The 27,589-nt window shown below is 42.6% G+C and overlaps 1 protein-coding gene across 1 annotated transcript in view; it reads left to right on the forward strand.

Moving 5' to 3' along the window:
• ELOVL6 (ELOVL fatty acid elongase 6) overlaps positions 1-27,589 on the forward strand; it is a 75,732-nt gene that overhangs the window by 42,391 nt on the left and 5,752 nt on the right. The window contains exon 2 of the mRNA XM_075709624.1: positions 9,159-9,290. Coding sequence (XP_075565739.1) covers positions 9,159-9,290 — 132 coding nt within the window. The remainder of the gene's footprint in view (positions 1-9,158; positions 9,291-27,589) is intronic.

The raw sequence follows: 27,589 nt of genomic DNA on the forward strand, positions 1-27,589 counted from the left end.
GTAGAAAAAAACCACACTGCTTGCAATCCCTGCATTTTCCATGTTTCATTTTGTATGACTGCTTTTTTCTACTTAAATATTTTTGAGATCCAACAGACATTACTTGCATTTGCAATGGCAGAGAGATTGGTTGGACTGGATGATCTTAAAGGTCTTTTCCAACCTAAACGAGTCTATGATTCTATGATCTGACCACGCCACTGTGGTGCATAGGTTTTCCTGCAGACACAGGGGCAAAGGTAGCTTTAGTAAAGTATTCTTATTGATGTGTTTGTTACTTGTAATGTTGTGTCCTGTTAAATAAACAAATATCCCCAAAGCAGTGAAAAAAGCAGCTTTTGTCTATATGAATAACATTTGTGAGTTGCTTCAGGGACCTTCCTGGATCTGAAAGCCTTACATTGATGTACTCAACTTTAAGCACAAACTTACTAAATGTCATAACCATTGATTGATTTGATCAGATAAAGCAGATCAAATGAGTAAGGCAGTATGGAGATCTAGTTATTTTCATGCTATGTCTACGTGACATACCTCCAGTAGCATCTTCATTAACCACTTTCAGGTGAGACGTGGGTACAAACAGAATGACTTCAACTGGGAGAGATGTACGTTAGTAGTCCCGAAGTTCAGCTGCAGTTGTGTTTACTACCTCCAGATTTTTAACTGTGGAGGCCAGAGGTTTAAATTTACATTGATGAAATTAGAAGTGAAAGTACTGTAGCTTTTCATCAGAACTGCAGTGCCCATGACCTACATTAGCTTCCCTGTTCTCTGCATCTCTCCACCGACTGCCTGAAAGCCCCAGCAAAGCCTGGACAAACTCACGGTGGGTCCAAGGGGACACTGGGACACCCTACTTTTTCAGCTGTTACAACCCCAAGTCTTTGTATTAAGAACTAGGTATGTTGTCAGAGTGATTGTCCTGGTTTTGGCCACAACCACAACAGTGATACAGATGGATTTAGCAGAGGCTCCCAGTAGAGAAGGAGTTTTTCTGACTACACTGACCTGCTATGAAGACTATTCACAGGGACAGGGATGGTTATCATTTTGCCAGTAGGCTCCTATGACTCTTCTGGGGCTAGATTAAATTCTTAGCTCTGGTGACGTAAATCTCGGGGGGTGCTGCACAAAAATGGTTGTTGCTTATGATCAGTGTCAGTAACTGCGAGGTCAGATGCTGACCCATCCCTGGGGAGGAGCGGAAGCATTGAAGATGGGGTGACATTGGCTTCGGCACAGAATGGACAGTGTCACCTGGGACGCCATCTGGGTGGGAAGGTACGATGGGGCTCACCCCGGCAATGCAGTCCACCAGGCTGCAGCTTCTGCTGCTGCCTGTGTGAGGTGCGAACCCAGGCAGAGCTGTCGTCACTGCAAGCACACTATCACCTGCCATCTCCGCTGGCTGCATCGTCATTCAAAGCATAATTTAAAAGTGGAGGAAATCTGGGGCAGAGCCAGAGATGATGCTGATTCGCCTGCAGTGATAACAAAATTTTGGCAAGTTGGTTTCAAAACCCAAAGTTTTGGAGGTTGTTTTGTTTTTTTTCTGAAGCACTTTCTGTTTGAGGGGTAATTTTCTCTTGTGACGTTTCTTATATTTGTGACTGTAGCTTATGGGTTTTTAAGGGTTTATGGTTTGTTTCATTAAGCCTATATGAAGCTTACAAAGAACAGGGGACTTCATGTACTTCAGAGCTGAGTTTGCCTCTTCTAGCTGAAAAAAAAAAACCTGTCCCTCAATTCTAACTTCATTTTCTAACCCTTACGCTTCTCGTACGTTTTCCCACTGCAAAGGGAAAGCAAGAAAAATTTGCTGCTGCTGCTGGTTTTGTCCCTAGCTGCACACGTTTTAGTTTATGCCTAATGCTCCGTAACACATGTATTCTACAAGCATGAGTGCGACAAACTACTGGCAAACACATTTCAACAAAATGAATACAATCATCAGGGAGGTGCAGGACATGAGCCCGTTGCTCCCCATTCCTCCACGCTGCCATGCCCGTGTTTCTTCTCTCTGTAACTTTAGGGCTGTTGCCTGCCCTGCCGACAGCATGACCTGGGAGTGCTTTCCTGCTCCTGGGTCTGATTGAATGCGATGTGGGGGGAGGCTTGGGTGGACACAGCCCCTTGCTCCCCAGGGAGGATGCCCATGCAGGTTGGCTGGTGGGGATCTGGGGCTATCTCCAGCCAGGCCTCTGGTTGGACCACAGCAGGCTGTGACCTGGTGATACAGTGCAAAAAAATAGTTGCTCTACCCTTCAGAGGTAGCTGGCCCTGCAGCTCTCACCCTTCCCACTCTGACCTGGGCAGTGGGGGATCTGGGCTTCAGGCTATGCCTCGGCTCAGCTGTTAGCATTCATGGAGCAAGGAGTGCACACACAAGTCCTTCTTCTCCTCCATCCTTTCTGTCCGAGTCGAGCTTGGGACAGTTCCCTCAGAAGTCCCTCTGGCAGTCTCCCAGCACCGTGTTTCCTTTCTTTCCATGGGTGAAGGAGTTGGGTTGATGATACAGGTACTGACTGTCACTAGTGACATGAATTGGGTGATGGAAACAGGACCCCAGAGAAAAGGCAGATGTGGGGGAATAGCAGTCCCTGGCTAGGATGTGTTCCTGGGGCCCTGACTCCTCTTTTGCGCCCGGTAGGGAGAGGGGTGCCTGGGGAGCTGCCCTGGCCTTGGGGGGAACACAGACCTGCATATCTGACAGTACCTGTCATGAGGAGGCTGAAATGGTCTTTTGAGAAGCAGGCTTTAGAAATCAAGGGATCAGATGGCTGGCATGAGATACATCCCTGTGTACTCTCTGATAGCCTGTTACGTCAAAGACCATCATCAGTGAGTCACCTACCTGCGTGTGTGACTGTTGTCGTTGCTGCTCTAAATATAAATGTCAAAGGATATTGAACTGTAGGAATAAATCAGACTGTGTTGGCATGTGTGTATCAGGCAGGTCTTCCTCTTCTGCGTGTCCTTCCCTCTCCATTATTAAGGCTGGTACGGTCAACGGGAAAGAGCTGCAGAAACTCAAATCAAAGCCAGGAGTACAGGTGTTATTTTCATATGCAGATCTGGCATATCCACACATTGGATCTCTTCTTGTTGGTTGTGTCAAAATAATATCTGGGAAGAGAGAGAGAAAGGTTTGCTTTGACAGTATTTCTGAGGTAGAAACACTGAGAGACTGAAAAGCGTTTTCACACCCTTTTTTATACATACAGAATGTGTTATTTATAAATAAGCACCAGAGAGAAAGTAGCTTTGCCAAGGCTACCAGCCACTGCTTGTGAGCTGTGGACATGGGTATGCTGTCTGATTTACACTGGTTCAGGTTAAAGCACTTTAATAAAAAAACTCAGGAGTTTCAATTATAAACACAAGTGGTGGTTGTTGTTTTCTGTTGAAAGCTGGGAAAAATCAGTAAGAAAAGTCCCTTATCTTTCATCTTACCGAGCATCCTTTTTTTTATCTTTTCTTTTTTTTTAGTAAAATCTATTTTTTTAAGTCAATGAAATGGTGATGAAGGCCAAAAGAAAAACAGAAGCCTGAAATTGCCTGTTTACTTGCCAGAAGCACTCTGCTCCAGCAACTGCCCTGGGTTTTGTTTTGGTTTGTTTTTTTTTTTTTACCTGTTGTGCTCCCTTTACAGCATATGAAGAAGTCATAATGAATTTAAGAATGAGCTCTGCCTGTGCAAAGTAAATACATCTTGATAAAAAAAAAGTTTTTAAAACCCTATAAAATGTAAATGGAGGGGGCTAACACTGCTTCACTTTACTACTCCCCTGCTGAATGCTGTTATGAGGATAATCCTGTATTACATGATAGAGGATAGTTAAAAGATCTATGATAAGGTCATCCTTTGTGCATTTCTATGAGGATTTTCCTTAATGATTGAAGGAAATCCTATGGAAATACTAAATTTTATAGCACATATCTGTATCTGTTTCAGTTTACCCATTAACATCAGAGAGCTCTACAATAATGACTCAGGCTGCTATTTTCAGGGGAAAAAATGACAACAGTGCATCTGGGCTGAAACCACCTCCTTCAGCGGCACTGCAATATTTTGGGCTATTTCACTTTGCATCAGAGACGCCAGGATGTCTCACGCTGCTGCGCCTGAGGCTCACCCTCAGGCTTTGGCCCCTTATTTTAGAATACTGTGGTAATTCTTATACTTCCAGTATTTTATAAATAATGTACTTCTGGGGGAGTCAGGATTTCTTACTCCTTAGCCGTCTGTTTACCGTTGCTTTCCTGTTTGGATTATTTGCTGCCCCTTTCCGTGTTGTGTTTTCCTGCCTGGGGCTGGATGGCTGATCTCTCCCTGTCGCTCCCTGGTGTCTGAGTGGGCTTTCCCGGGTGGGACTCCCTGGCTGCAAATGAGGAGAAGCTTTGTTCCTGGCGGGGTGGATTTCTTCTATCAGCCCCAGTTCTCTGCCTCCCTGTTCCCAGTATCCTTACTTTCCTTATTTTCTTTCCTGTCTCCATTCCTCTGTCATAGGGCAGAGCTAATAAAGGATTTCAGCTTCTAAAAAACACATCAGTGCCCAAACCTTCATCCATCCTCAATAAAACACATCACCTGCCTATGGTTTACACAGTGCAGAGGGACAAGCAGAACCCATGGGCTGTGGTCCAGGGGATGATGATGCCACCTGTCCCTGTTGTAGGATTTTTGCAGGAGAGCGACCGAAGCTCTGTGTTCAGTGTGGGTAGCCTGAGCCCGTTGGTGTGCCCATGGGTGCAAGGAGCATCCCTCCAGGGGCTTCAGCAGAGAAAGGATTTCAAGCCTTCTTCCCTTCCATGCTGTCCCAGCTTCACATCCACCTCTTGGCCGCCAGCTCCCCTTATTTGCTGCCATGCTTACCATTCATCCTTTCTTTCTCCTCTGTTTCTCCCATCATATCAGCTGCTTCTGCCTGTCCCTTTGCCTCATGATATGGCCACCTCTGTGCTAGCATCCTGGAAGATCTGCCTCGCATCTTCAGCCTGTAGCCCCAAACTCTTGCCTTCCTTTCTTGTAGTAACCCCCAGCCCAAGCAGAGCATTTTGTAGGTTCTCCAGAAAATTCCCGTCTCCCTTTTGGGGGAAAGAGCTGGCAACTTTCGACAGGGAAACATGGAGTTGTATTCAGTAGAGATAGTACTTAGTCCCTGAAGTATGAAAATGTAGGAAGGTGGGAGACAACTGTGAGAAATAGAAATGCCAGAAAAATGTGGAGGATTTGGCAGCCCTGTCTTTATGTCTACTGTGTTACCCTGCAGAACAGAATTGAAGACAAACATATGAATGTGCTAACGTTGAAGTTATTGGATGCGAGTCTGCTACTGAATTACTTTGGGGGATTTTTTTATTTTTTTAGTTTCAAGATTAATTTTTTTGTTGTCATTCTGCTCTATTTAGTTTCTCTTCAGATAATAGGAATGAAAAGTTACAGTGTGCCAGAACAACTCCAAAACTCTGTCTTTAAAAATGCTCATTTGATACTGGCCTTCTTTGGCTAAAACCATATCAGATATAATTGAATGCTGTCAGATTGCCATTGCTTTCTGTCACCAGCCCAGGAAACAGACTGTAGTCATGAACCTTTCAGGAAAATCCATCAGAAAAAAAATGGTAGGAATCTGGTTAATACCAGTCTAATGCAGTTAAACAGATTATCTTAAGAGAACATACCACTGCAACCCCTTCGTAACTTTATCACCTGGACTACCCAGTCCTTTTAACCATTATTATGCTGCAAAGAGGGGAAAATTCAAAGTCCTTTGGATGCAAAAAGTTATCAAAAGTTGTCAGCAGGTGTCAAAACAGAGATGATTTCAAAATCAGCCTAATTGTTATTCAGTATTGTACTTACCTCTGATAGGAGATAATACTACTGCATCCCTCCTTGTCTGAAACTGCTTACAGCTGCTCTCTGCAGTTCACATCATGCGTGCAGTCAAATCTTCTCGTGTCTGCCAGCGCCAATACAAAGCTGTATACTGTGGGAATACCATTTACCATCATTGCAAATAATGCTGAACTCATTACAAAGCTGCTAGAAGTGACCTAAAATTTTTCTATTCTAATGAGTATAATGTAACTATTGACCTCAATAGACTGACTGAACTCACAAAAAATTGTTTCAGTAATAAGAAGCAAAACGAAATGTTACTTGGTATAAATATATAGCGTATCTTGCCCAGGAAGAAGGGAGTCAGACAGAGCACAGACCTGAGCTTCTAACTCATTCAGACTGGTCTTTTTTTCTTGAATTGGAACTGAAGTCGAACCATTACTTTGAAGTCTTGGCTGTATTTGATCCAGAACTGAACTGCTTCCTGCCTGCCTGCCTTCCCACAAAGTATCTCTAGCTACTGCTCTTAAATCCTGACCTCCTTCTGTGCCAGCCTGCGAGGCCCGAGTCCTGTTGGCAGCTGCATGGCAGCACTGTGTTGCAGTCTTCTCCCCTGCGCCGAGATGTCATCCTGCACTGCTCTTGGTTGCTTTGGAGATCCATGCACGGATCAGTGCAAGACAGACCTTTCCTGCCTCTGGTGTGAGGGAGTCCCAATGCAGTGCCATGAGATGGAGGGTTTGCACCTCCCTCGTGGCATGGGGCTGCAGGGTCCCTCCTGTGGCGCCCCCGCATGTGACCCGGCTCGAGTGGCCGTACATGTGTGTGCGTATCCCCATACCTTGTTGTGTGCATTGCTGTCTGCACTGAGCACTGTAAGCCCAGACTTTTGTGGGACAGAAAGGGCAGAAGCATGCAGAGTGGACATCTCTCCTGATGCCCTGGGGCAGCCAGGGCAGCACTGCAGACTGGTACAGCCCATCACACTCCCTCTGCCTTCCCTTGTCCATGGCCATGCTGGCAACAGGCTGCTCTGCATGCTGCTGCTGAAGAGGCTGCAGAGGGAACGAGGTAGGAACGTAGTCCAACCTCGCACCGAGAGTTTGCTCCTGTCCTGTAACCAATAAACCTTGTCTTAACAGTTAGGCCATTCGGTATGAGCATGTTTGAGGTGGGTCATCACTACCCAAACTGGTTAACAAATATTTACTGACCTCCAGCGAAGCTAAACTGCAATCATGCTCTCAGATGTGGTAATTCTGCCCCTTCCCTGACTGTGAAATTCAAGACCATAGAAGTGAAAATGAATGCTTTTTTCTTTATTTTCAAGACCATAGAAGTGAAAATGAATGCTTTTTTCTTTATTAGGAGATGAATAAGGGCTGAGGCTTTGTGATTTTCAAAACCCGGTTGTGGTAAACATTGCCATGGCAATTAGACCATCTCAATGCAGAAGGTGAGAGGACTCTCTCTCTGTGGTCTTCCTGGGGCTTGTTGCCAGTGCAGATGCTAAAGGTCACCCAGGGGACTGCAGGCACTGGGTCCTCCCTTCTCTGTGCAGAGCACCAGTAGGATTTTCATGCAGTTAGCTGTGTTTTGCAACAGGGAGCTATAAACATGTCAATAGAAACAGAGAAGATTCTAAAAGTGGGCAGAAAATCGCATGCTGCTGCACACATACTAATATGCCTCTGTCTCTTTGGACTTTGCTTTTACTTAGCTTTCAAACTCATGTAAAACTCATTTATTTCCAGTGAAAGCTGTGTGTGCTTTCTTTGTACTTCCAATCAGATGTGCTGCTACAGCTTTTTTTAGTTTTTGTGGACGTCACAGGAAGACCCTTGTCCATTGAAGAGCTCGTGATGGGTGTACCGGTTGCCTTGAGCAGGCGCAGACATGCACTGTGTTCTGCCATACTGCGCTGCATGTAGTGCTTGGCCTTCAGGACCGTGCTGTGCTGCCCATATCCCTTGCCATGGGGTACCCTCAACCAGCTAAGCATAATCAAAGAGCCTGGAAGTGGCACCAGCTTGGCACCACGAGCATGTCCATGTCTTTATCTTGAGGTGAAGCAACATACTTTCATATAAACCTCCAATTGAAAAGCCTGTAAAAACTCACAGTGCGGGTGAACCTCGCCCCCGATGGGAAGTCTGGGCAGCATGCCATGCCCTGATCGCAGGTCTGTTTGACACTGCATCATCTTGGGGTTCCAGCATCAGAAGGAACATAAGATCTTGTAGCTTGCTGCCGCATTTTCTAGGATATTAATGAAGTAGTTACCTTTCTTGGGATTGTTTGTCTTTCTTTTTTGAGGTCCAAAAAGAACCAGCACTTCTTGGTGCAAAGCCATAGTCCACTGATACTTGTGAATGTAATTATAGATTTTGTAGAGAAAAATCTGTTCCTAAATATATGCCCATCCAGTTAGGCCACCATTAATGCTATACATCATTAATTCTTAGTCCATGTAATATTGTGCTGTGTGGGAAGGAGTCCCAGGCTGAATCTATTTTTGACCTGTAACGGTTGATTTACAGTGAGTTACAGTAGTAGAGTTCAAATGTTTGCTGATTATTGCTGAGCTGGACTACTATCAGGCAGTTTTAAAAATAAAACTTGCAATTCTAAGAGTATCGTTGAAGTTCCTTAACAGAGCCCTGCTTGACCTTGCTGAAGCAAATTCACTGGATTTCCTGAACCGTCACTCAGAGGCAGGGCTTGTGCAGCAGGACGATGCCAGCCAGCATGGTTGCTGCTTAAGGGGGCTATTGACCTCTCCTTGGTGGTTCTCCACTTTTCATGAGGCTTTTCATGTTGTGTTGCAGTGCTCAAGATCTTTAAGTGTCTTCTTGGAGGAAACAATGGGAAACTAAATTGCCAGGTAGCAAGGAGCCTGCAGGAAACAAAAATTGATATGAAAAAGATAAATGAGCCACAAAATGTGATCAGCTGGTACAAGTATCAACCATGTGCTTGTAGAAGTGTGCCCGGGCTCTGCAATATCTCTTCTGTTCCTCACAGAAGTTCAGTCTTCAGAAACTGGGCAAGAATGGGAGCCAAATTTGGCTGTCCTTTTTCAGAACTCCCCCAGGGTCAGTTTTGCCTGCACCTGGACCTGGCCCTGTGTGCAGGCATGTAGGTTCATACAGTAACGATAATCTCAGCTGGGCTGCAGGAGTGTCTTCAAAAGAGTTTCCTTTCAAGGAAACGCATAAGCCATTGGCAGTTATATCCAGAAGTAACTCTGCTCTGTATCTAATACTAATTAAATACTTGACAGGTGTTTTTTGGTTTTGTTTTGCAGGAAGAAATCATTCCTATTCTCAGCTCTGTATGCTGCCTTTATATTTGGTGGTCGGCACCTAATGAACAAACGAGCTAAATTTGAACTGAGGAAACCACTAGTGCTCTGGTCCCTGAGCCTTGCCGTCTTCAGGTAGGCATTCCTTCACACCAACTGCCTTTGACAGTAGTCCATGAAGAGGGTTTGGGGTTCTTCACATACAACAGCACTACTAATGCGACAACAACCTCACCCAGAAATGGCATTTCTTTAGTTCTGCTATTCAGGAATGTGTCCTGCTCCACTCCTCACCATTGAAATGATCGCCTTTGACTTGCCAGATCACCTGGTGTTTGAAGAGGAGAGAAATCAATAACCTTTTTGTAGAACAAAGGGGAAAATAAAGTGAGGACACAAGAAAAAGTGCTTATCATTGAAATAAATTTACCATGCAAGCTACAAATGGAAATAAACTAACTAACAAGTCAGTCTTGTTCTCACTTACTGGTTAGTTTTACATTTATGTGGGTGCTTATATGGAATATTTAGTCAAGACTCTGATCTCCATTACAGTCAATAAAGGCAATGCTTTGATCACAGGTAAATTAGGCCACTGTAATTGAAATCAGAATCTGGCTTCTGGTTATTCCATTGCAAAGAGCTTGTGAATGTAGCAAAAGGGTGGGTCCACAGGGGAAGGCTATTTTTTAGTGATGCACATCTCTCTAGCTGTGTATTGACTGTATCATCGAGTATGGGGAAAGTCAGGTTCAGATTCTTGATAGCTGCTGAAGTCAGGAGTAAAACTAACCAAGCTGAATTCCACTTTAGCTGCATAATATGCTAATTTTTAATGAGGCTGAAGATAAATGAACAAATGCTTATAAAAATAGCCCTTACAAGCACACAAACTTTTGGTACAATTTACTAATAACAGTACACAGAAGACCTGAGGATTATCCTTCACTTCAGTGCCTGTTGGGAGTGTAAGTTATAGTTAGAAAACAGCATAGAAACCATTTACAAACCATTATCAAACACTGATACCTGTATCTTTTTCTAATATCAATATAATAATTACTGATTATATTAGTTCACAACTATATAAAACTTGTTATATATAAAACTGCTTACTGAGCAGCTGTGAATGGTGCATGATTTTTCATAGGATAGGAATAGTTTGAGCTGAGAGTTTCTACAGAGTGAAATAAAGCAGGAATGGAGAAGTTTGCTTTCTTTCGTGGCTTTTCCTTTTTTTCCTTCAAAATTATTCTATCACATTGACACTTTCTGAAAGTCTGGCAGGGGAAAATAAATTGTATTTCTAAGTTGTTTCATCCAGCTAGGACATGCTAACAGAAGAACTCTATGTTGGCTTGATTTTAATATTTCATCAATACCTTAAAAAAAAAAATCCTAGTGCAGACGAAACTTTGAGCAGTCTGGATAACTTTGAGAGCAAGTTCTAACATGGTGAAAATTTATAATGTTCATTGGGTTCCATTTGGCACCATACTTCTGGCTGTGTGTCTAACATAGTTTTGCTGTTAGGGTCCTGTAGGCAATTGTTGTCGTTTGTTCCAGAAATGGCTGAATTTCAGCAGCTGTTGAATTGGTTCCTAGATGGCATATAATTTGTGGACCGGTTTATAAAGTGATTTGTATCCAGCAGGATCCCAAAACGCATATTCCTATTACACTTTCTTATTGAACGTAGACACTAGAAACTAGCTGACTTACGCAAAGCATTTGTAGTTTAATTCCCAGTCCGAGGGGGGAAAGCATGATTTCAGAACCGTCCTTTGCAGAAGGTGTCTAGGATGAATTTTAAAATCACATTTGAGTTTGAGAGGGATTCACCACTGCAGGGTTTGCTTCCTCCATCAGTTCAAATAGCACCATTCAGTGACAAGTGTTCCCCAAGCATTGCAGAGCTCACCTTTTCCTCTGCATGTCGGGAAATGACACAGCAGGGTGGAGACTGGAGGGATGAACAGGAGTGTGGGATGTTTGGACTACACAGAAGCACTGAGCATTTAAGCTGCTGGATTTGCTAGCGGGGACCAGCTGATTATGAAAATGATATTGCTATCCTTAGAAAGCTTTGCTCTTCTGAGGCACTGAGTAGTATGCAGAAGAATGAAGTAGGAAAGAGGAAGAATGACCCAAAATGTTTGCAGTAAGACAGAGCATGAAACCTCTGTAGCTTCCATAGTAGCACGCAATCCCATACAAAGCCAGCTCAAGCACAAAAACCCTTGTCTTCTTGCCTGGAAAACAGAAGAAATGCAGAATATTCATTAAAACCTGAGATGAAGACTTCTTATAAAAATTGTTAATTGGAACATCCATTTCCTGGTGTTTCACCACCACTGTCCTTTCTAGGGCCATCAGTCACTCCCAGCCTTATTGACTCTTAACAAGCTGCACTAGACTTTGAATGCCATAAACTTTCCAAGTAACTCGGATCTTTCTTTTCTGGCTCCTCGCATAACTAGGTGTTTCATTTACATACGCTTGGCCTGAAAGACATTTCTGCTTCTTCTGAAGGTCAGTTCAGATAGATTTAGATGCCAGTGTTCTGCCTGTAGACTTAGTATGGATCCAGAAAAATGCTCCTTAACTTTAAAAAGACTTCCTCTTTGCCTTTCTGGGATGCTAAAATGCTATGACGTTTTACGATACCTTGCAGAAATTCTAAGTAATGTATTGTCTGCTGAGTGGTTGTAATGAGGAAGAAAAACCTGTCTGGAGAGCCCTCAGTGTTCTGCCTCAAGGTCAGTGTGAGGTTTTTTTCTGGAGTCCTTGTTTATCTCCCTTCTAGCACTCCTACCATTTTACCTGCTTCAAATATCCTCAGAAATAGTAACACTTAGCAGAGGCTGGAAAGATGTGTTTTGGGCTTAAAAGAAAAGGAAATTGCCTGCCAGGCAATGACATGGTCCTTCTTCAGAATGTATTCCGTACGCCTTAACTCTTGCCAAGATCATTTAAATGTGGTAGCAGCTACAGTAGGAAACTTGCCATGCTTATAAATAAACAAAACAACTACACCACCCTACTGAGCTTGCTGAGCATTCAGGAGCTCGGTCAAGAGTGAGTTTTGTGTCAACACTGGCAGCCAGCAGGATTTCTGAGGCAGAAAAGCAGCTTTATTTCCCTTTGGCAGCATCAACTAGTTTTGAACTTTTGTCTCTGGAATAAGGTTACCAATTCTCGGTGAAAACTTCTGTAGGAGCAATGACAGTAAATCTTGCTTTTCACTTGGAAACCACTGTGAATACATGGTCTTCTGAAATCTTTTGCTGAGAAATTAGTTTGGGATATTTCTCTTGGGTTATTGGGTTGGGGTTTTTTTCCTCCCTAGCAGGTTTGTTGACTTGTTTCAAGCATTGAAGCTTTATTGTTGTCTGAAACGTTTTCAGTCTTTTGTTTTGTTTTCTACACTTTAAGTGTTTTCACCCGGCCTGGTTATGTACTGAGGTCCTGGGGGAGCAGCTCTGTGCTGCTGTGTGTCAATGGGAACCTGCTGTTAGGAAGCTGACACAAAAGTTCATTTTTCAGTCTCATAAGACCCCAAGGAAACTGTTGCTGATTCACCTACACATCAAAGTGACAGTCAGCCCTGTATTTCTGAATATTTCCTGGGGTTAAAAATCTGCAAAAACACATCAAAACTGAGTTGCCAGTTTTATATTCACGCCACTTTGAACATAAAGTTAGGGTCCTTCATTGAATTTTTTACTTGGAGTATATCAAAAGTGTCATGCTGGTATCTCTAGGATTCAGCAAAGCTGGGACCGGGACTCTCACAGAAGGATACGAAGTCATTAATTCCCGTTTTCATTACATCTCAGCTGGATTTTTGTAATTCCTTTTATAGGCCGTAGAGTCTGTGTATGGATAGCATTGCTTAAACACGTATTTGATTGCCTCGTCTTCACACAAGACAGCAGCATGGCACCGTTTTCACTTGCTCTCATCCTTAAGGGGCTGCCAACAGAGGTCTCAAGGTCAAGGCACTAACTAATAATAGTAAAAGATTGTCTTCCCTAGGGAGTACTGTCACATCAGTACAGGAGACGAAGCTAAAACTTCCAACGTGATGCAATCATTTGTAGGCAGAGGCTAAGCCCAGTCATGACTGGTGCAGTGAGAGGAGGGTTTTCTCTTTGTCTAGCCAAACCACGCAACCATAACGCTGTTATCATCACCGGAGATCACTTAGATTCTAATCCAAATTCAGCTATGCTTTGTAGCAGTGGTGGAAATCAGTTGATGTCAATACAAGGTTTCCAATGTCTTTCTTCCTGGGAAACACTTTCTCTCAAAGTAGAAATGGTATCAAACGTAGCTGAAAGGTCACTAGCTGCTTGCCACAAAGGTAACCAGAGCCTCAAAAGCAAAGTATCCCAACAGCAACAGGTCTTATTTTTGAAAGACAAAACCAAAAAGGCTCACTGGGAGAAAGTGACACGCTTTTCTTTTATGAGACTTGTGTAATTGATTTGTTACTGCAAACACAGCAGCATTTTATAGAAGGGTTTGCACTTGTTCCACAGAAAGCTCCTGACAAGGCAGTCCAAAACACGTCTTTATGTGAGGAACTCACTCATGAGCTGAACTGAATGGAGAAAACTAAATATAAGCTTAAAGAAAGGATTTCAATTGCTTGGATTTGTAACTCTGAAATACATTCTAGTTATCATGCTTATAAGTAGGAAATTGATGAAAAATGATTGAAATTTATGTCCTATCTGAAGAGCTGCCATTCACAGATACTTGCCATGGAGATTAAAACACAACTTTATTTCATATGTTTTGATAATCTTAAAATACTTCGAAATTTTATAAAGGTCCTGAGAGTACACTCAAAGAGAAAATGAAGTACTGATAAGAGCAATATTTGCCAGATAACATTAAAATTAACAAGCAGCATTTAAGGTGAATTAATAATCTTTTCTTTTATAAATTTAAAAGCAAATGAATTCCATGTGAAACATTCCCTATATTTGTAAAGCATTAATGCATATTTTCAGTAGGACATTTCTCAGAACCCAAATTAGTAAATTGCTTAATATATACCTACTTAACGATTATTTCTATAGGACCATGTTCATCTTTATGTACTTACCTGATTTTCTTATATAACAGATATTGGAAACATCTTTTTAATTACCATCTTGGAGCAGAAGTTGAAAGTTGGGTGAACAGTAGGAATTCAGAATGATTGAAGAGAAGACAAAAATCCCTTGGATGAGACTTAACAGTTTAAGAAGAAAAATTTATTTTCTGTAAGCTGAACTGTAATCCCAATAGGGAAATACAAACAGTGCTATGTAGGGTGAATTCATGCATTGCAAAAAAATGCTAGCTGGCATTAAAAAAACAATGTAAAGGTGATAAAAATGTATAGACTAAGAGCAGTAAAGTACTGTCAAGAAGATGTATCTCCAATATGTACATCATTTTTTCTACGTAAGGAGAGCATCCCATGAAAAATATCTTTATTCCCAGAATTGTAATTGATGCCATGTGACAAAATGCTGTGCCCATCCTCTTCTGAAATCTCACCTCTTCATTCACTCTGCTGCTGCTGCTGTGGCCTCTGTTGTGTCCATCAAAATAATTTTGAATGTAAACTAACTTTACTCGTTTTACCTAATCAGGCCTAATTAAAAGTAAACCAAGGATTCACTGTGAGACCTGGCTGATGCTACTTTACAGGAGATATGGATAGGACTGGCTAAATGTTCCTATGAAAATCTCTTCTTTCAGTGCTAAGCTGAGCCTCCTTTCTTTAGAAACTTCCCCTTTTTTTTCTCTGACTGTTTGCTTGTTTGTTTGTCTTTATTGCTGGAAAACCGAACATCTTAGCAAAGTGAACTCAACACATTATTTGGAAAGCAGCTGTTGCGCTTGTTTTGCCCCTGTTCCCTGCCTACTGTCACAATCAATGAGAGTGCTGACACTCAGTTTGCCACCTTGAATGATACTTTTCTCATGAGATCACCCTGTGCCAGCCCACTGGAGCCCTTGCAGGCCACCACTCAGCATGAGTGCCGTATCAAAGCAGAGCCCCCTGGGCATGTGACTCTTCCTCTCCATTTTAAGTGGGGAGCAGACCGAAGAGTGTATTTGAGGAATAAAGAACATCTGTCTGGTGGCTTAAGAAGGGAACCGTACTAGAGAGAAAGTAGAGAATTCATTCAAAAGAAATCAAACGTCCCGTGGGTCCCCCTGTGGTCCAACCTTAATGATTCCTAGTTTTCTACTTTCATTAAAAAGTAATCCAGCCAACAAGCCAGGAAACATGAAATTAATTATTACTCTACCCTTAACTGGTTTAGTGGTGGACTTGGTAGTGTTAGGTTAATAGTTGGACTTGATGGTCTTAAAAGTCTTTTCCAACCTAAATGATTCTGTGATTCTATGATTCTATTTTACTTGGCCTCCGTACTTGGTTTGTGTGCCTGGTAAAAGTTCCTCCCCCATGCAGAAATCACTGGGGAACAGAAATCTCCATGTATTTTCTTCGAAGTCCCCCAACAGCTTGTGCTTGTTGAAGACAGTTGGAATAAAACACTGAGAGGTGTTAACTTGCGTGACCTATCAAATCCAATATAGCCAACATTGCATCTGCGGACAAGCATGTTAATAAACACTGCCAAACCGAGCAGTGTTCACGCGCAGGGTTGCATACGGGTGACAAGCTGTGGTTTAGCAAAATCACTGTTTTGTGACGAGTTTAACTTCTAAACAAATGTGCATCTTTGTGCCTGTACCATTCAGCATCTTCCCTAGGCTGCTGAATAAATAAAATATATTTATTATTTACCAACTGTAGGAGAATCCCTGAGATCTGAACTTCCCTAGATGCTTGCAGGAGTACTGCCCCGGGGAGGACAGAGTGAAAAAGGAAGATCAATGGCTCCAGGCCTGTGACTACTGTTAAATTTATGGATCTGAGCAGCTCATTACAGCTGTATTATAACTTTTAGCTTCTTCAAGTCTTCTTTATTCTGTTAAATGCTAGTCTTTTCCTGTAACTTAGATTTTGCTTACTTTGTTATCTGCCTGTTTTACAGCTTTAGTGATGGCTAGCTCCATTGGTTGGCTTGATTCTCTGCTAGATCTTTTACTTTATTACTTTTTGGCTTTATTTGCCTAGGATAATTTCAAACTCCTGAATACATACATTTCAATGCTATACATGACAGTTACTCTACCAACTTGATACATTTGATCCTGTAAGTATCTTTAATTTATCCTGCAGAAATAGATATGCCGCTTTTTTTGGATTATCATTTAAATCACTGCAATATTACGGTTATTCTAAAATTTTCTTGAGATAATGTTGGATGCTGGGAGTAATTTCAGTAACGACACAGGAACAAGTGCAAATGCCCCTGCAGCATTCATTAAGGACTGCTTAGGAGGTACACTGTGCTTATGAATCCTCGTGGACTACTTTAGAAATCCTTAGATGGATTCCTTAATTCTTACGAGATTTTGTACAAAACACAGGGCTTAAGTTGAAAATTGATTTTTTTTTCTTTTTAGTAATTTAGCCACAGTCCAAACTTGCTGAAATAAATATCTAAGAACTAGGAAATGTTTCTTGACGGAAAAAGATCTCACCAAGTATACAGCCTTCACAGGGTGCCAGGGATCTTCACCTGCAACAAAAATCCCATTATTATTTAGTGATGGAAGAGTGAGTTATTTCTCGAGAAATAACAGCTTTCATCAAGAAATACTGTTCCTGCAAGTTCTTATTCTCCATGCACCAGATAATCAGGGAGCAGCATCAGGTGACAGCACATCAAGGAGGGCAAGACTGGATGATAGGTAATTACTATTGATTAGCTTGTAACTGACTCTTTGGAAGTCAGACAAGATGCAGGGATGTGTGGGTAGAGCTGAAAAATTATTTTTCATTCATTGAAAGAAAACAGTTACATGTTTTTCAGCAATGTATGGTTACACGGGTGTCCCTGTAAGCAATTTAGGCTATTCTCTCATGTTCCTAGGGTAATGATTGAGTGCAGCTGCCCTTCGGCCTGATCATTGCTCCTTGGTTATCTCTGCCAAAACCCAATAGGCCTTCTATAGCCACCGAGTGCTCTGTGTAAGACTCTTCATGCAAGTATAACGCTTTTTACCTCCAGCAATTATCTTCTCCTTTGTTGCAAAAGCTACTTGTAGGAATCTAGCCCTGGCATTTGTTTTTCTGCTATGCTTTATAAGCGTGCAGTTTCTTCCACCGGCTCACAGAGCTTCGCTTTATTGATTATTTTTGTACTCTGCTCCTCAATATTGTCTGAATATAGCTAATCCCAATCATAAGGCAGGTCTGGGGGATCAAATTGCATTTCCTGGAGAGGGAATTCGGGCTCTGTGAGGAGGGACTGGAAGACGGTAGCTATGGTAGATTGATTTTTATCCACACATATAAATAAGTCTTCTGACTAGTAGTTGCAGCAATTGACAGAAGTGTTGAGCTTGCCACTTTAGCAAGGGGGAATCAGATGGATTTTACTCTGTTGTGGTGTTAATGTGATTAAAATCTCCAGATGACAGTGTCCATTGATCCGGAGCCCTGCAGAGATGTCACTGTTTGGGTATGCTTAATGAGGTCCCTCGAAAGGGAAGGAAATAAGTTAAGCCTGGTTTTCTTTCCAGTTTTGTCAATAAAAAGGACAAAGAAATGGTTTTGAGATCCAGGTGAGTTGTGACTAGGAAATCTGCCAAAGACAGGTAACGGCTGAAGGGAGTGGCTCCAGGTCGAGGGATTTAATGCCAAGGAGAAAAAAAAGACTGAAGCAAGGAGCACAGTATCTGCCCTCACTTGAAAACCACAGAGCAAGCTGTCACTTTAATATACCTCATTTCCCTCCCCAAAATTTATCACACGGGAAAGTAATAACCACCCAGGCATGTATGCATATGCTTATGGGTATATGAACCTGCACAAATGATATATTATTTCTTAGAGCCATGTAAAATATTTGCACAATTTTTAAATCACTCTGAGCTGGCCTGGCTTCAGGTTTTGGTCCCAACTGAAAACTCAAATGATTTGCATTGAAAAGCTTGCTAGAGAGACATCTGGATCAGATACAGTAGAAAGGTCTGAAAAGCAGGGCTTGTGTGTTTGGTTCAGTGATGGGAGATTTTTTCAGAGATGGAAAGGGAATTCTCTCAAATTTTGCTTTGGGGTTTTGATAGGACTGAACCCAAACCTCAAAGTATGCGTGAACTTGTGCAGAGAAAAGTCTTCTGCCAAAAAGAGTGATAGAAACTGCAAAGATCAGCACAACTTCCGCTCACACACGTGGTGCTGAGACCTAGAGCACCCCATTATAAAACACTTCCAGTACTGCTGACCACCAGGTTTTAGGGTAAGTGAGCACCACACTGAGAAAAGCATATGTTATTCCTCATCTCCCCCTTTTCTTACCTTTTTCCTAACAATACTGTGGCTTGCACTCCACCCTGAATGGGACTCCCTTGCCTTCAAGGAGGGCAAGGGACGGCTCTGTGCGTGTGCCGCGAGACCCATCTATTCTCTTTCCCGGTAGGAGATGGGCAGAGGGAGAGGCTGAGGAGCAGCTAGGAGCAAGACAGTAGAAGGAAGGTTTTGTTGTTGGGGCTTGTTAAATTCTTGGTGTTCTCATGCCCTTGCAGAGATGTTAACTATTCTAGTGAGTATGTTTTGGAGGCACCCAATTCTGTTATTCAGAGCAGTGGGTTATATAGAGAGAATATGTAACATGTATATATAATGGGAATGGTAAATCATACAGTGTTGGTACGGTTCCTTCTCCATTCTCAATCATATCCTGCGTGTATTTCTGAGCTTTTGAATCAGTCCTGGGTTTTTTTGACACCCTCCAAAGGAACCATGTTTGAAACAAGATCCAGCAGAGAGATGCAAACCAGTGTCTTAAATGCCTTTTCAACAGCTTCCAGAGCACGGTGCCACATCTTGGACTTGGTAGCACCAAGGCTGGCTGGAAAGACTCCTGCCTTCCCCAGTCTTCATTTTCCCCGCTGTGACTGAGACCAGTGAAATCATGTCATTAAAAATAAAGTAGAGGAGAGACTATTTTAACCGCATCATTCACCAGTCCAGTTAAACAGCATGGACATGCAGCCAGACAAATCAGCACAACTGGGCAGGCAGCAGGGAGGACCGGTGGAGCTCACTGTGGTGCATGCAGATATGGGAGCTCAAAGCGGAGGAATCACAGAGAGTGCCCGTCGCTAGTTATCGCATACTACTGCTTGAAGAAAATGAACGTTTTTCAAATAATGCGTTCCCTCAGCTGGAGAGGTAAAATTGCAAGTGGGAACAAAAGCGTTAGTCATTTCAAGCTCTCAGGGAGTTTGGGAAGCTAAAAACATTTCTTAGTCTAAAACATTTGGAAAATTGTGCTCTTAATTACAATAGTTTAGTCATTATGAAGAATACTGATACCTTACGGCCTTTCAGACACATGGGCTGAAGAGGATGAGTTCTGTGTTCTTTTTAAAGAATGGGATTAACATAAGTGCTGTTAAAAGACTGTTTTGTTAATTTTTGAAAATGTGCTTTTAAAAGTTACCATAGGAAAAAGGTACATCATGGGACCAAGATGCTTTTTCCATAATTTTTTCTTGTTCCTGCCCATTGTAAGAGAATAAAAAATGGTCCCAAATAATTTTATCAATAGACTAGGCCTTGGAGGACACAGGTGCACAAGGGAGTTACTGTGCTTTCAGTTATCTGCTAGCAACTGAGTTGTGGTAACTAAGCACGTGGTTGTCTAAACACGGTTACAAAGGGGTAAAATATGGTAGCACAAACCTCCTTCTCTGATATTACAGGTTTACACTAAAACTTAGTTTTACACTAAAATTGCCATAGACAGAATGGGCACCATAGTTCATGAGCACCAGGGAAGACTTGGTAACATGTTTTCACATCTGTGCGCAAAGTTAGTTTTGTTAAAGGAAAATATGGGAAAATGATAGCAGGTGTGATCTTTTTTTCCAGTGAATGCAAACAATATAGAGCAGAAAGGAGTCCAGCTTAGGTGCATAGTAACATCATGATAGTCCTAAATCCGAAACACGCAAAACCCAACCATTGCAGTCCTCTGCAAGACTGACTTTGAAATAATGAGATTTTTTTCATTTTACAGTGAGAGTTTAGGGTTCTGTTTTTGTCCATGGTTGACTCGCTGGTTGTCTTCAGGCTTTTCCTTCGTAGACTTGGGTAGATAGAAGCCTTTTAAAATGAACTTCCCACACAACCAATTGCTGCTGAATGGGATTAAACCTGCATTTCTGTAGTTTTATCAACTGAGAGCATTAGTAAAGGAAAACAGGAGTTTTTAAGAATATTGGCATTGAATTTTCCACCTCACTAGCGTGGTTGTTGTACCTGCCCATGTCACAAGGAGTTAGGCATTTAAAGCCACCCCCTACCATGGATCCTGATCCATACCTGCTTTTTTTCTGGAGTTCACTGGTGTGAGTAAGGGGATCACCAGGGAGCATTAACACAATGCAATAGTTAGAATAACTGCAAAACTCCACGAGGGAGAAGAATCCAAATATTTTCTCCTATGGCAAGGTTGGCTGCTGGGGTCTGGTCCTACACAAATTCAAGTGGTGGCATGGTGGAGGGGAGACAGAAGCAGAGGTGCTCTTAAAATCCACTCCATAGGTTCACGTTCTCTGTGGCTTGTGTGCAGCTGTGTCAGGCCAAATCCACACTGGTATTTGCCTAATACATCAAGGGAAAACAGAGGGAAAGCAAGAGTCTGACTGAGTCTGTGGAAGGCGCGTATTGCTCTTATCTGGTGTTCCAGCTAGGTCAAGAAGTTTTCAGCTGTTTGTGTTTCTAGGACAGCACAGCTTTGTAAACTTGCATGGTATCTCTCTGTGCATCACTCTGTATTTTTAGGTCTTGAAAGCATGCTGCCAAAATATCAGATGTACAGATGATGAAAATGTGATGTTAAGAGGTGTAGCAAAGCTTTTATGCCTGCAAACTATTTATCTTTAAAGATATATGTGTACCTTGGGTAATTAAGATGGAGGGTTTAGGACTTGAAGGTTTAGAGAGTAACCTTAAAAAGTGAAAAGAAAATCTATAGCAGGTCAAAGGACTCTGAAGAAAATTCCTCCTACTGGAGTGTGTTTACTGTTAATTCAATAATACTTTTTTCACTGATACAGAGTGATGTCAAACCTCTTTCTGCTTACATCAAGTAGACCTCATGAGTAGGGCTCTGAACCACAAGTCATGATGTTGCACATCATTTCTTATCCTGGCTCAGACACAGGTTTTTGACAGGACACTTAAATCTCAGTTTGCCTCACCTCTCTGTCTTTGAAATGGGTCTTACGAGGCTGTCATGAGAGTAAAGGCCATTCAGGGCTGTGAAATATTCACAAATACAATGCTAAGGGCCTTGGAGGTGCCAACACAGACAGAGTAAGTCTGAAGGAAGTTAGGTCTGAACCTGAAAAGACCCCAACTTACAGACAGCTTTGTACTTAGCAGTTCTTCACACAGGGTCATCTGACCTAAACCAGTTGCTGGCCTGAATATTGTTGAGGCACTGGTAATTCTGGGAACAGCCCAAGCTGGAGGTGGTAGGTTGGAAAGTAGACGAGACCACAATTTTGGTACAGCAACAGGAAGGTCTGTTCTGTGGAGAGAATGAAGATGTCCTTTTCATCACAAGTGGATTTGATGAGGAGACAGGGTCTTCCTGGGAGGTACCTGAATCAGTTCTGGGAGGTAAAACAGGGAAGTGCTTTGCAAGTGTTTTACAAGAACAGTCTTTCTGCAGGGTTGGGTCTCCTTCTCTCCATTACTAACCTTGGCATTGCTTGAAAACACTTCAGAAATATTGAAGAATGATGAAACAACAGGCTAATTACGTTAATTTTCTTTGCCATTTCTTATAAAAATAAGTTGGGCTAAGTTCATCAGCTGTGATTTGATCAAGTGTCTCCCTAGGGTTTCAAGGTAACTCACTACTAAGAAGTCTTCTCTTTTAAATGCTTGTAAAATGCCTCATAAATGTCTCATTTAGAGTTAAGAGAGACCAGATAAATCTGTAGTCGGTACTATTCTTTTTCAAACTTTTTTATCACTTAGATGAATACCGTATTGCTGCGTATCCTTCACTTACCAAGAGGCTGATTCATTTATTTTGGAAAATGTAACCCTCAGTTCCACAAACCTAGCAAAATATTTTTAATCACCAGGTGCAGACTTACAAAGCTGGTTCTTCTAGTCAGTTATTAATATATATGAATATTTCACATAGGCTGTCCTTGTGTCACATTGACCAGTTAGGATGTTGGGTGCCAGATCCTTTTCTAGGCTGCTTTTCTGTGAGATTAGAGGACATGTCATACTACACTGACTTAACCACAGCTCTCATTAATGCCTTGAGATCAAAATAAGATCCATTAATTCCATGTAGGTCACTGAACAACAGCCGAATGATATCTTTCAGTCATTGCCCACATTTCATTTGTCCTTAACAATTGGTTTCTTAGTATATGGTTTCTGACTGTACAGTAAAAATATCATGGTTTTGCAATCAGAGATAAGCCTAAAGCAACCTTATAGTTTCTACACCTGTTTAAATACAAGAAGACCCAAGATTTTATGGAACTGTGTTTGAATACAATCAAGGCAAATTAAGACAGGAGTCACATCTGAGTCACATCTGATTTAGGTAGTCTGGCAACCTTCTAGTGAAACTATATGTTAAGATTGTCATAGGATTAATTACTTACTTCTCTCATTTGGATCTGGAAAGTCCAACTTTTTTTAAATATTGCGCTATCGTGCATTGCACATTGCCCCGTGAAGGTAGTACTGCTCCTCCCTTCCCCCAGCAAAGGTGGACAGATGTGGATGAATGTGCACATCATTGGGAAAAAAAAATAATGAAAAGAGTTAAGAGGTGATCCATTTTTAAAAAAAAAGAAGGGGAGGAACAGTTGCAATGAAATCTAGCCAGCCCACAAACACCCAAGAGCAGCTTGGGTGTCAGAAAGCACAGCAAAGCAATTGCAAATTCTGGTCAGTTGTGCTGCTCCTTTGCTACGTTCTTGTACTTGTCCACCTTCTAGAAAGGGGGGCCCATGGGACCCGCGTTCGCTCTCTGTGATACCCTGTGAACATGTGCCTGTGGACTCTTAAGGAAACTTAATTAGCCAGGAAACATATTTCTCTCTCACCCTTTGCTTCCATATGCTGGAAGGTTGGCATGTGACAGCAGGTCTCGCCAGTCTCCTCTCACGGTGGAATGAATGCTGTCTCTGTCAAGCAGGCTCTTGGGGAGGCTACTCTCATAGTTTTAGTTCTTCCCCCAGCCTCAAAACAGTCTGGCATGTCTACCCACAAAAGGATTTTGGAACAATAGGCTTTAAATAAGCACCTAGACAGTAAAAATCAGTAGGCTGCTGGTCTGTAGTTCTGGTCAGCACAAAGCAGACCCTAATATCCTTTCTTCATTTGACACCACCCCGATAACCACTTTAACCTGGGCATTCCCTTGTATTTCGGCTCAATGTTAAAAACAAACTACCCTGACTACATCAGGGGGAACTGGAAGAAATGCAGTTTCATAATTTCTTTTCACACTTTGAGGGCAGACCCCCATAAACCTCCTGATTTAGATACTAAAATTTTGTTTGATGGCCTTCTCTTCTTGACAGAAAGGTTAGCAGTTTCCCAGAGTACTCTGCTCCTGCGGGACCTGAAGCTACCGCAAAATATAAGCACGTATTTTAGGTTGGGAGCAGGCCAAAGGTTCATTATATCTTCCATCTTTCCCACTGATTTGATAGTATAATCACCACAGGAATAGCAAAGCAGCAAGAACACTGTAATCTGACTATCTCACCTGTCTACACAGATAATAGTTGAGGTATATCTTCTTATAATACAGCTGCATATAATGGTGTATGTGGTCGCCATACAAATGCATGTTCCCAGAACTCCTGCCCTGTTTGCTAGGTCCCATCCTCATGTGCTTCTTCCCTGGAAAGGGCCATTTCCCAATGCTGGTCTGCCAACTTTATCTGAAGTCACCTAGGAAAAAATAATTCTGTGTCAAGTTTGGAAAAAACCTTTCTCTGCTGGTTTTCAAGGCAAGCTGCCCTTTCAATGCTTGCATCCTCCAGAGGCATCTCTGTGGTTTTTTAGGTAGCCTAATCTACTGTTCCTTCTCACATGGCTGAAGCGGAGTTTTGTGAGAGACAGGTAGAAGTCTCCTACAGTTTCATTTCCGGCAAAAAAAAAAAATTCATCAGTTCCTTAAGAAGGCTGTCACCCAGCCCTGACCCTACCGCCTCATCTGCTTGGTGTGTATCATTGATGCACTGGTACTCTGGGACTGTGTTTCATGAGACTGCAGAAGGTAAGAGTGATTTGAAAGAAGCTCGTCCTTACCAGGTGGAGAAGAAAGGCTCTATAAGTACTTCCAAAGAACTACAAAACAAACCTACTGGTCGTGTTGCAACATTGCTTTGTTACAAACTTATTTTTAGGAATTCATCAAAGAGGACAGCGAGCAAATGGCTGAAAGATACTCACATGGAGATGCACCCACTTTGGCACATGCTGCTTGATAAAACTAGGAGTTTCTGAGTTTCTTTACTGATTTGGGGGTAACTGCCCATTTGGGGAGTTCAGAGCTGTCTGATGAAGGTGGCTTCAGCTGCATTTCTTTTTAAGAAACTTAGTTCACAGAGTTGTTTCTCTTACAGATGCTTTCTCTGTGCATTTTCCCAGTATCAGTTCGTATTTTACATGTTTTGTGCTGCTTGGCTAAGCACAGAAATATTCTGTTGCCCTTTCCCAGTAACTGCTTTCTCTAGGCGTGCTCTCAGACTACCCTGCCGCTCTGGCCTGTCAGACCAAGGGGTCGCTGTGCATCCCGCGCTCCTGTGCCGCATCATTAGCACCACAACTCGTTCCTCTTTTCTGAGGACTGCAGGTTTTAAATCAGCAGGGCACAGGAAGGCCATTTTATTGTGTTAAGAGACCAGCTCTTCAGCAGCAGAAAGGAAACTTGATATGACCACTGAAATACTCCCGCTGAATAGAACGGAAAGGTGGACACGGTTTGATTTGTCACAAAGGAAGGTGGAGGAAACTCCACGTTCTTCACCTGCTGACCTTTCAACATTTCTTTCTAACTCAGAGTGCTTCCTCTGTAAATATTTTGCATGCTAAAATGAAAAAAAAAAAAAAACCCAACCAAAAACCTGCATCCCTGTTTTCTCGCTGTTATGATATAAGCAAGCAGGCTGCAGTCTGAGGGCTGTGACTCCACATGTGAGGTGATCTCGGCTGCTCTCCCAGGACTGCTGTCTCTTCCATGCGGCTTTCGCTGAGGAGGACCATGTGCTCTCTGCCACTTCCCTGTGTGCCCGGGGCACAGACTCACCTGCTGGGACTCCCGTGAGTCACCCTGTAAGCAGGTCGGGACAGAATTAAGATTTCTTCTGTCCTCCAGCCAGGCCCCAGGGTTTGGAGCTGGATCCGGACTCGCCCAGCACACCTATGGTGGAAGATATTCTGATGCCTCCGAGACTGGTCAAACCAGCTGGGCGCCTGTGGTTTGGGCCATGCTGAACAGCCTGTGGGCCTGGTTAAGGAGGTGTCTGCTTGAAGTCCCCACCAGCCCTTAATTTTGTGCAGCACAGCTGGGTCTTGCTGTCTGAGGGCTCCCTGCTGCTCTCTGCTGGCGCTGGGTACGCAGGATGGCGTGCTTTCGAAAATAAAGGTACTCCACTTTTGACATGTAGCTTGTAGCTAACGTGTTTTACATTCACCTTAACCATAGTAAAGACTGTTATTCCACTCAGTGCCATCTTCACCTACTTCTGCAGAACAGTTTGCATGGTGTGCTTTGTTAGTTTAAGGGGGTTTTTTAAAACACAAACCAGAGCAGAATTATCACAGCACTAAAATGCTTTAGGAAATGTTGCTGTGTTCTGTGCTGAACTTTTAAATTGTTTTTTATGTGGAAGTCACATTCCCTGCTCAATTCTGCAATGCTGATCCTGGACTGGGATGTCCAGAGGTGTTAGGAGCCAAGTGTAGTGATGGGTCTGCATAGAAAGCAGCCCTAGCAAAAATGGGCAGTGCCCTCCTCGCTGCGAGGAGGAGCTGAGCCTGCTACAATGGCAGCCAGGGTTGAACTGAAGTCTTGAGCTACCTGCTGCCCTCTCAGGCTTTTTAGAAACAAGTACTTCACTCCCTCTTGTTAAGTAGGATGGAGGGAACAGAAAGCACAAATAGGAGAACTAATGCCTGCGTTGTCTTCCCAGCAGCCAGCTCCCTAGCCTTCAGTTTCCCTCCTTCTTAATGGTGCGCCTAACCCATGCATGGGATGTGTTTTGAGGCCCTTGTTTGAAAACAAGTTTGTGAGGGACAAGTATTAGTTTTTATTTTACTCATGGATATGTTTTGATCATATTAGGGATGGTAAAATATCAGTTGGGCACTTGTTAATCTACCAGAGAAGTCACTGCCTGAAGGGAGGAGAATGTAGGACATTTTGAGTCTGAACAGATGATAAAACTGCATTAGCCGGTGTCGTTTGTTTCTGATCAGTCTCTCTAGTTGCAAAAGGCTGTAATTGTACAGTAATTCACTGCTACCTTATTTCTAAAATCTCTGCAGATGATTCCCACCAGCCAGACTGCTTTGGTAAGCAGTTCATTTCAGTACCTCACAAAAGCTACAGCAGAGAGCAGGGCGAGCACAAAATGGAACAGAAGTGATTTACTGAGCAAGCAATGTCATCACTCTGCTGCACATCATGTCTTTGCAAGATAGAAATTTGTTGGTTGATCTTACCTTACAGAACAAACAAGATTCAGTGGCAGAGGCACAAAAAGTAGTCCTGGCTGTCTGGGTCCAAGGTACATTTGCAGGCATGCAGTAGATCTTTTTCTATCTCCAGTGGCGTGTGCTTGTTGGCAAAACAGTGTTTTGGCATGCAGCACACCTCATAAACAGCTACCTGCTCATGGCATCTATTTAGGTAATTGAATCAGTTACTTCCAGTTTGCCATCCTCCTTATTTATAAAGCCTTCCCTTGTGAATTATGCAAAAATGTAACTTGGTTTTTACTGATTAAAAATTCAGATTAGTCTGACTCACACCATGTAGAACTGTAGCTGGAGTCACTTATTCTAGAGTCATGGAACTAGAGGAAGCCACCATGCTGCGAAATTATAGAAAAGTAAGTGTGCATGTGTGTGTGTGTATGCGGGAGAGCTCTGCGTAGCTGATAAACAGAAAGACAGGAAGAATTACATCGTTCCAATCTCATGGGCAGCAAAGTGAAACTCTGTAATCCCCACAGGGCAAATGCTCTTTGGCTCTGTTATCAGTCCGGATTAAATCCCTGGG

The sequence above is a fragment of the Pelecanus crispus genome, chromosome 4 (assembly GCF_030463565.1).
Source record: "Pelecanus crispus isolate bPelCri1 chromosome 4, bPelCri1.pri, whole genome shotgun sequence".
Lineage (NCBI taxonomy): Eukaryota > Metazoa > Chordata > Aves > Pelecaniformes > Pelecanidae > Pelecanus > Pelecanus crispus.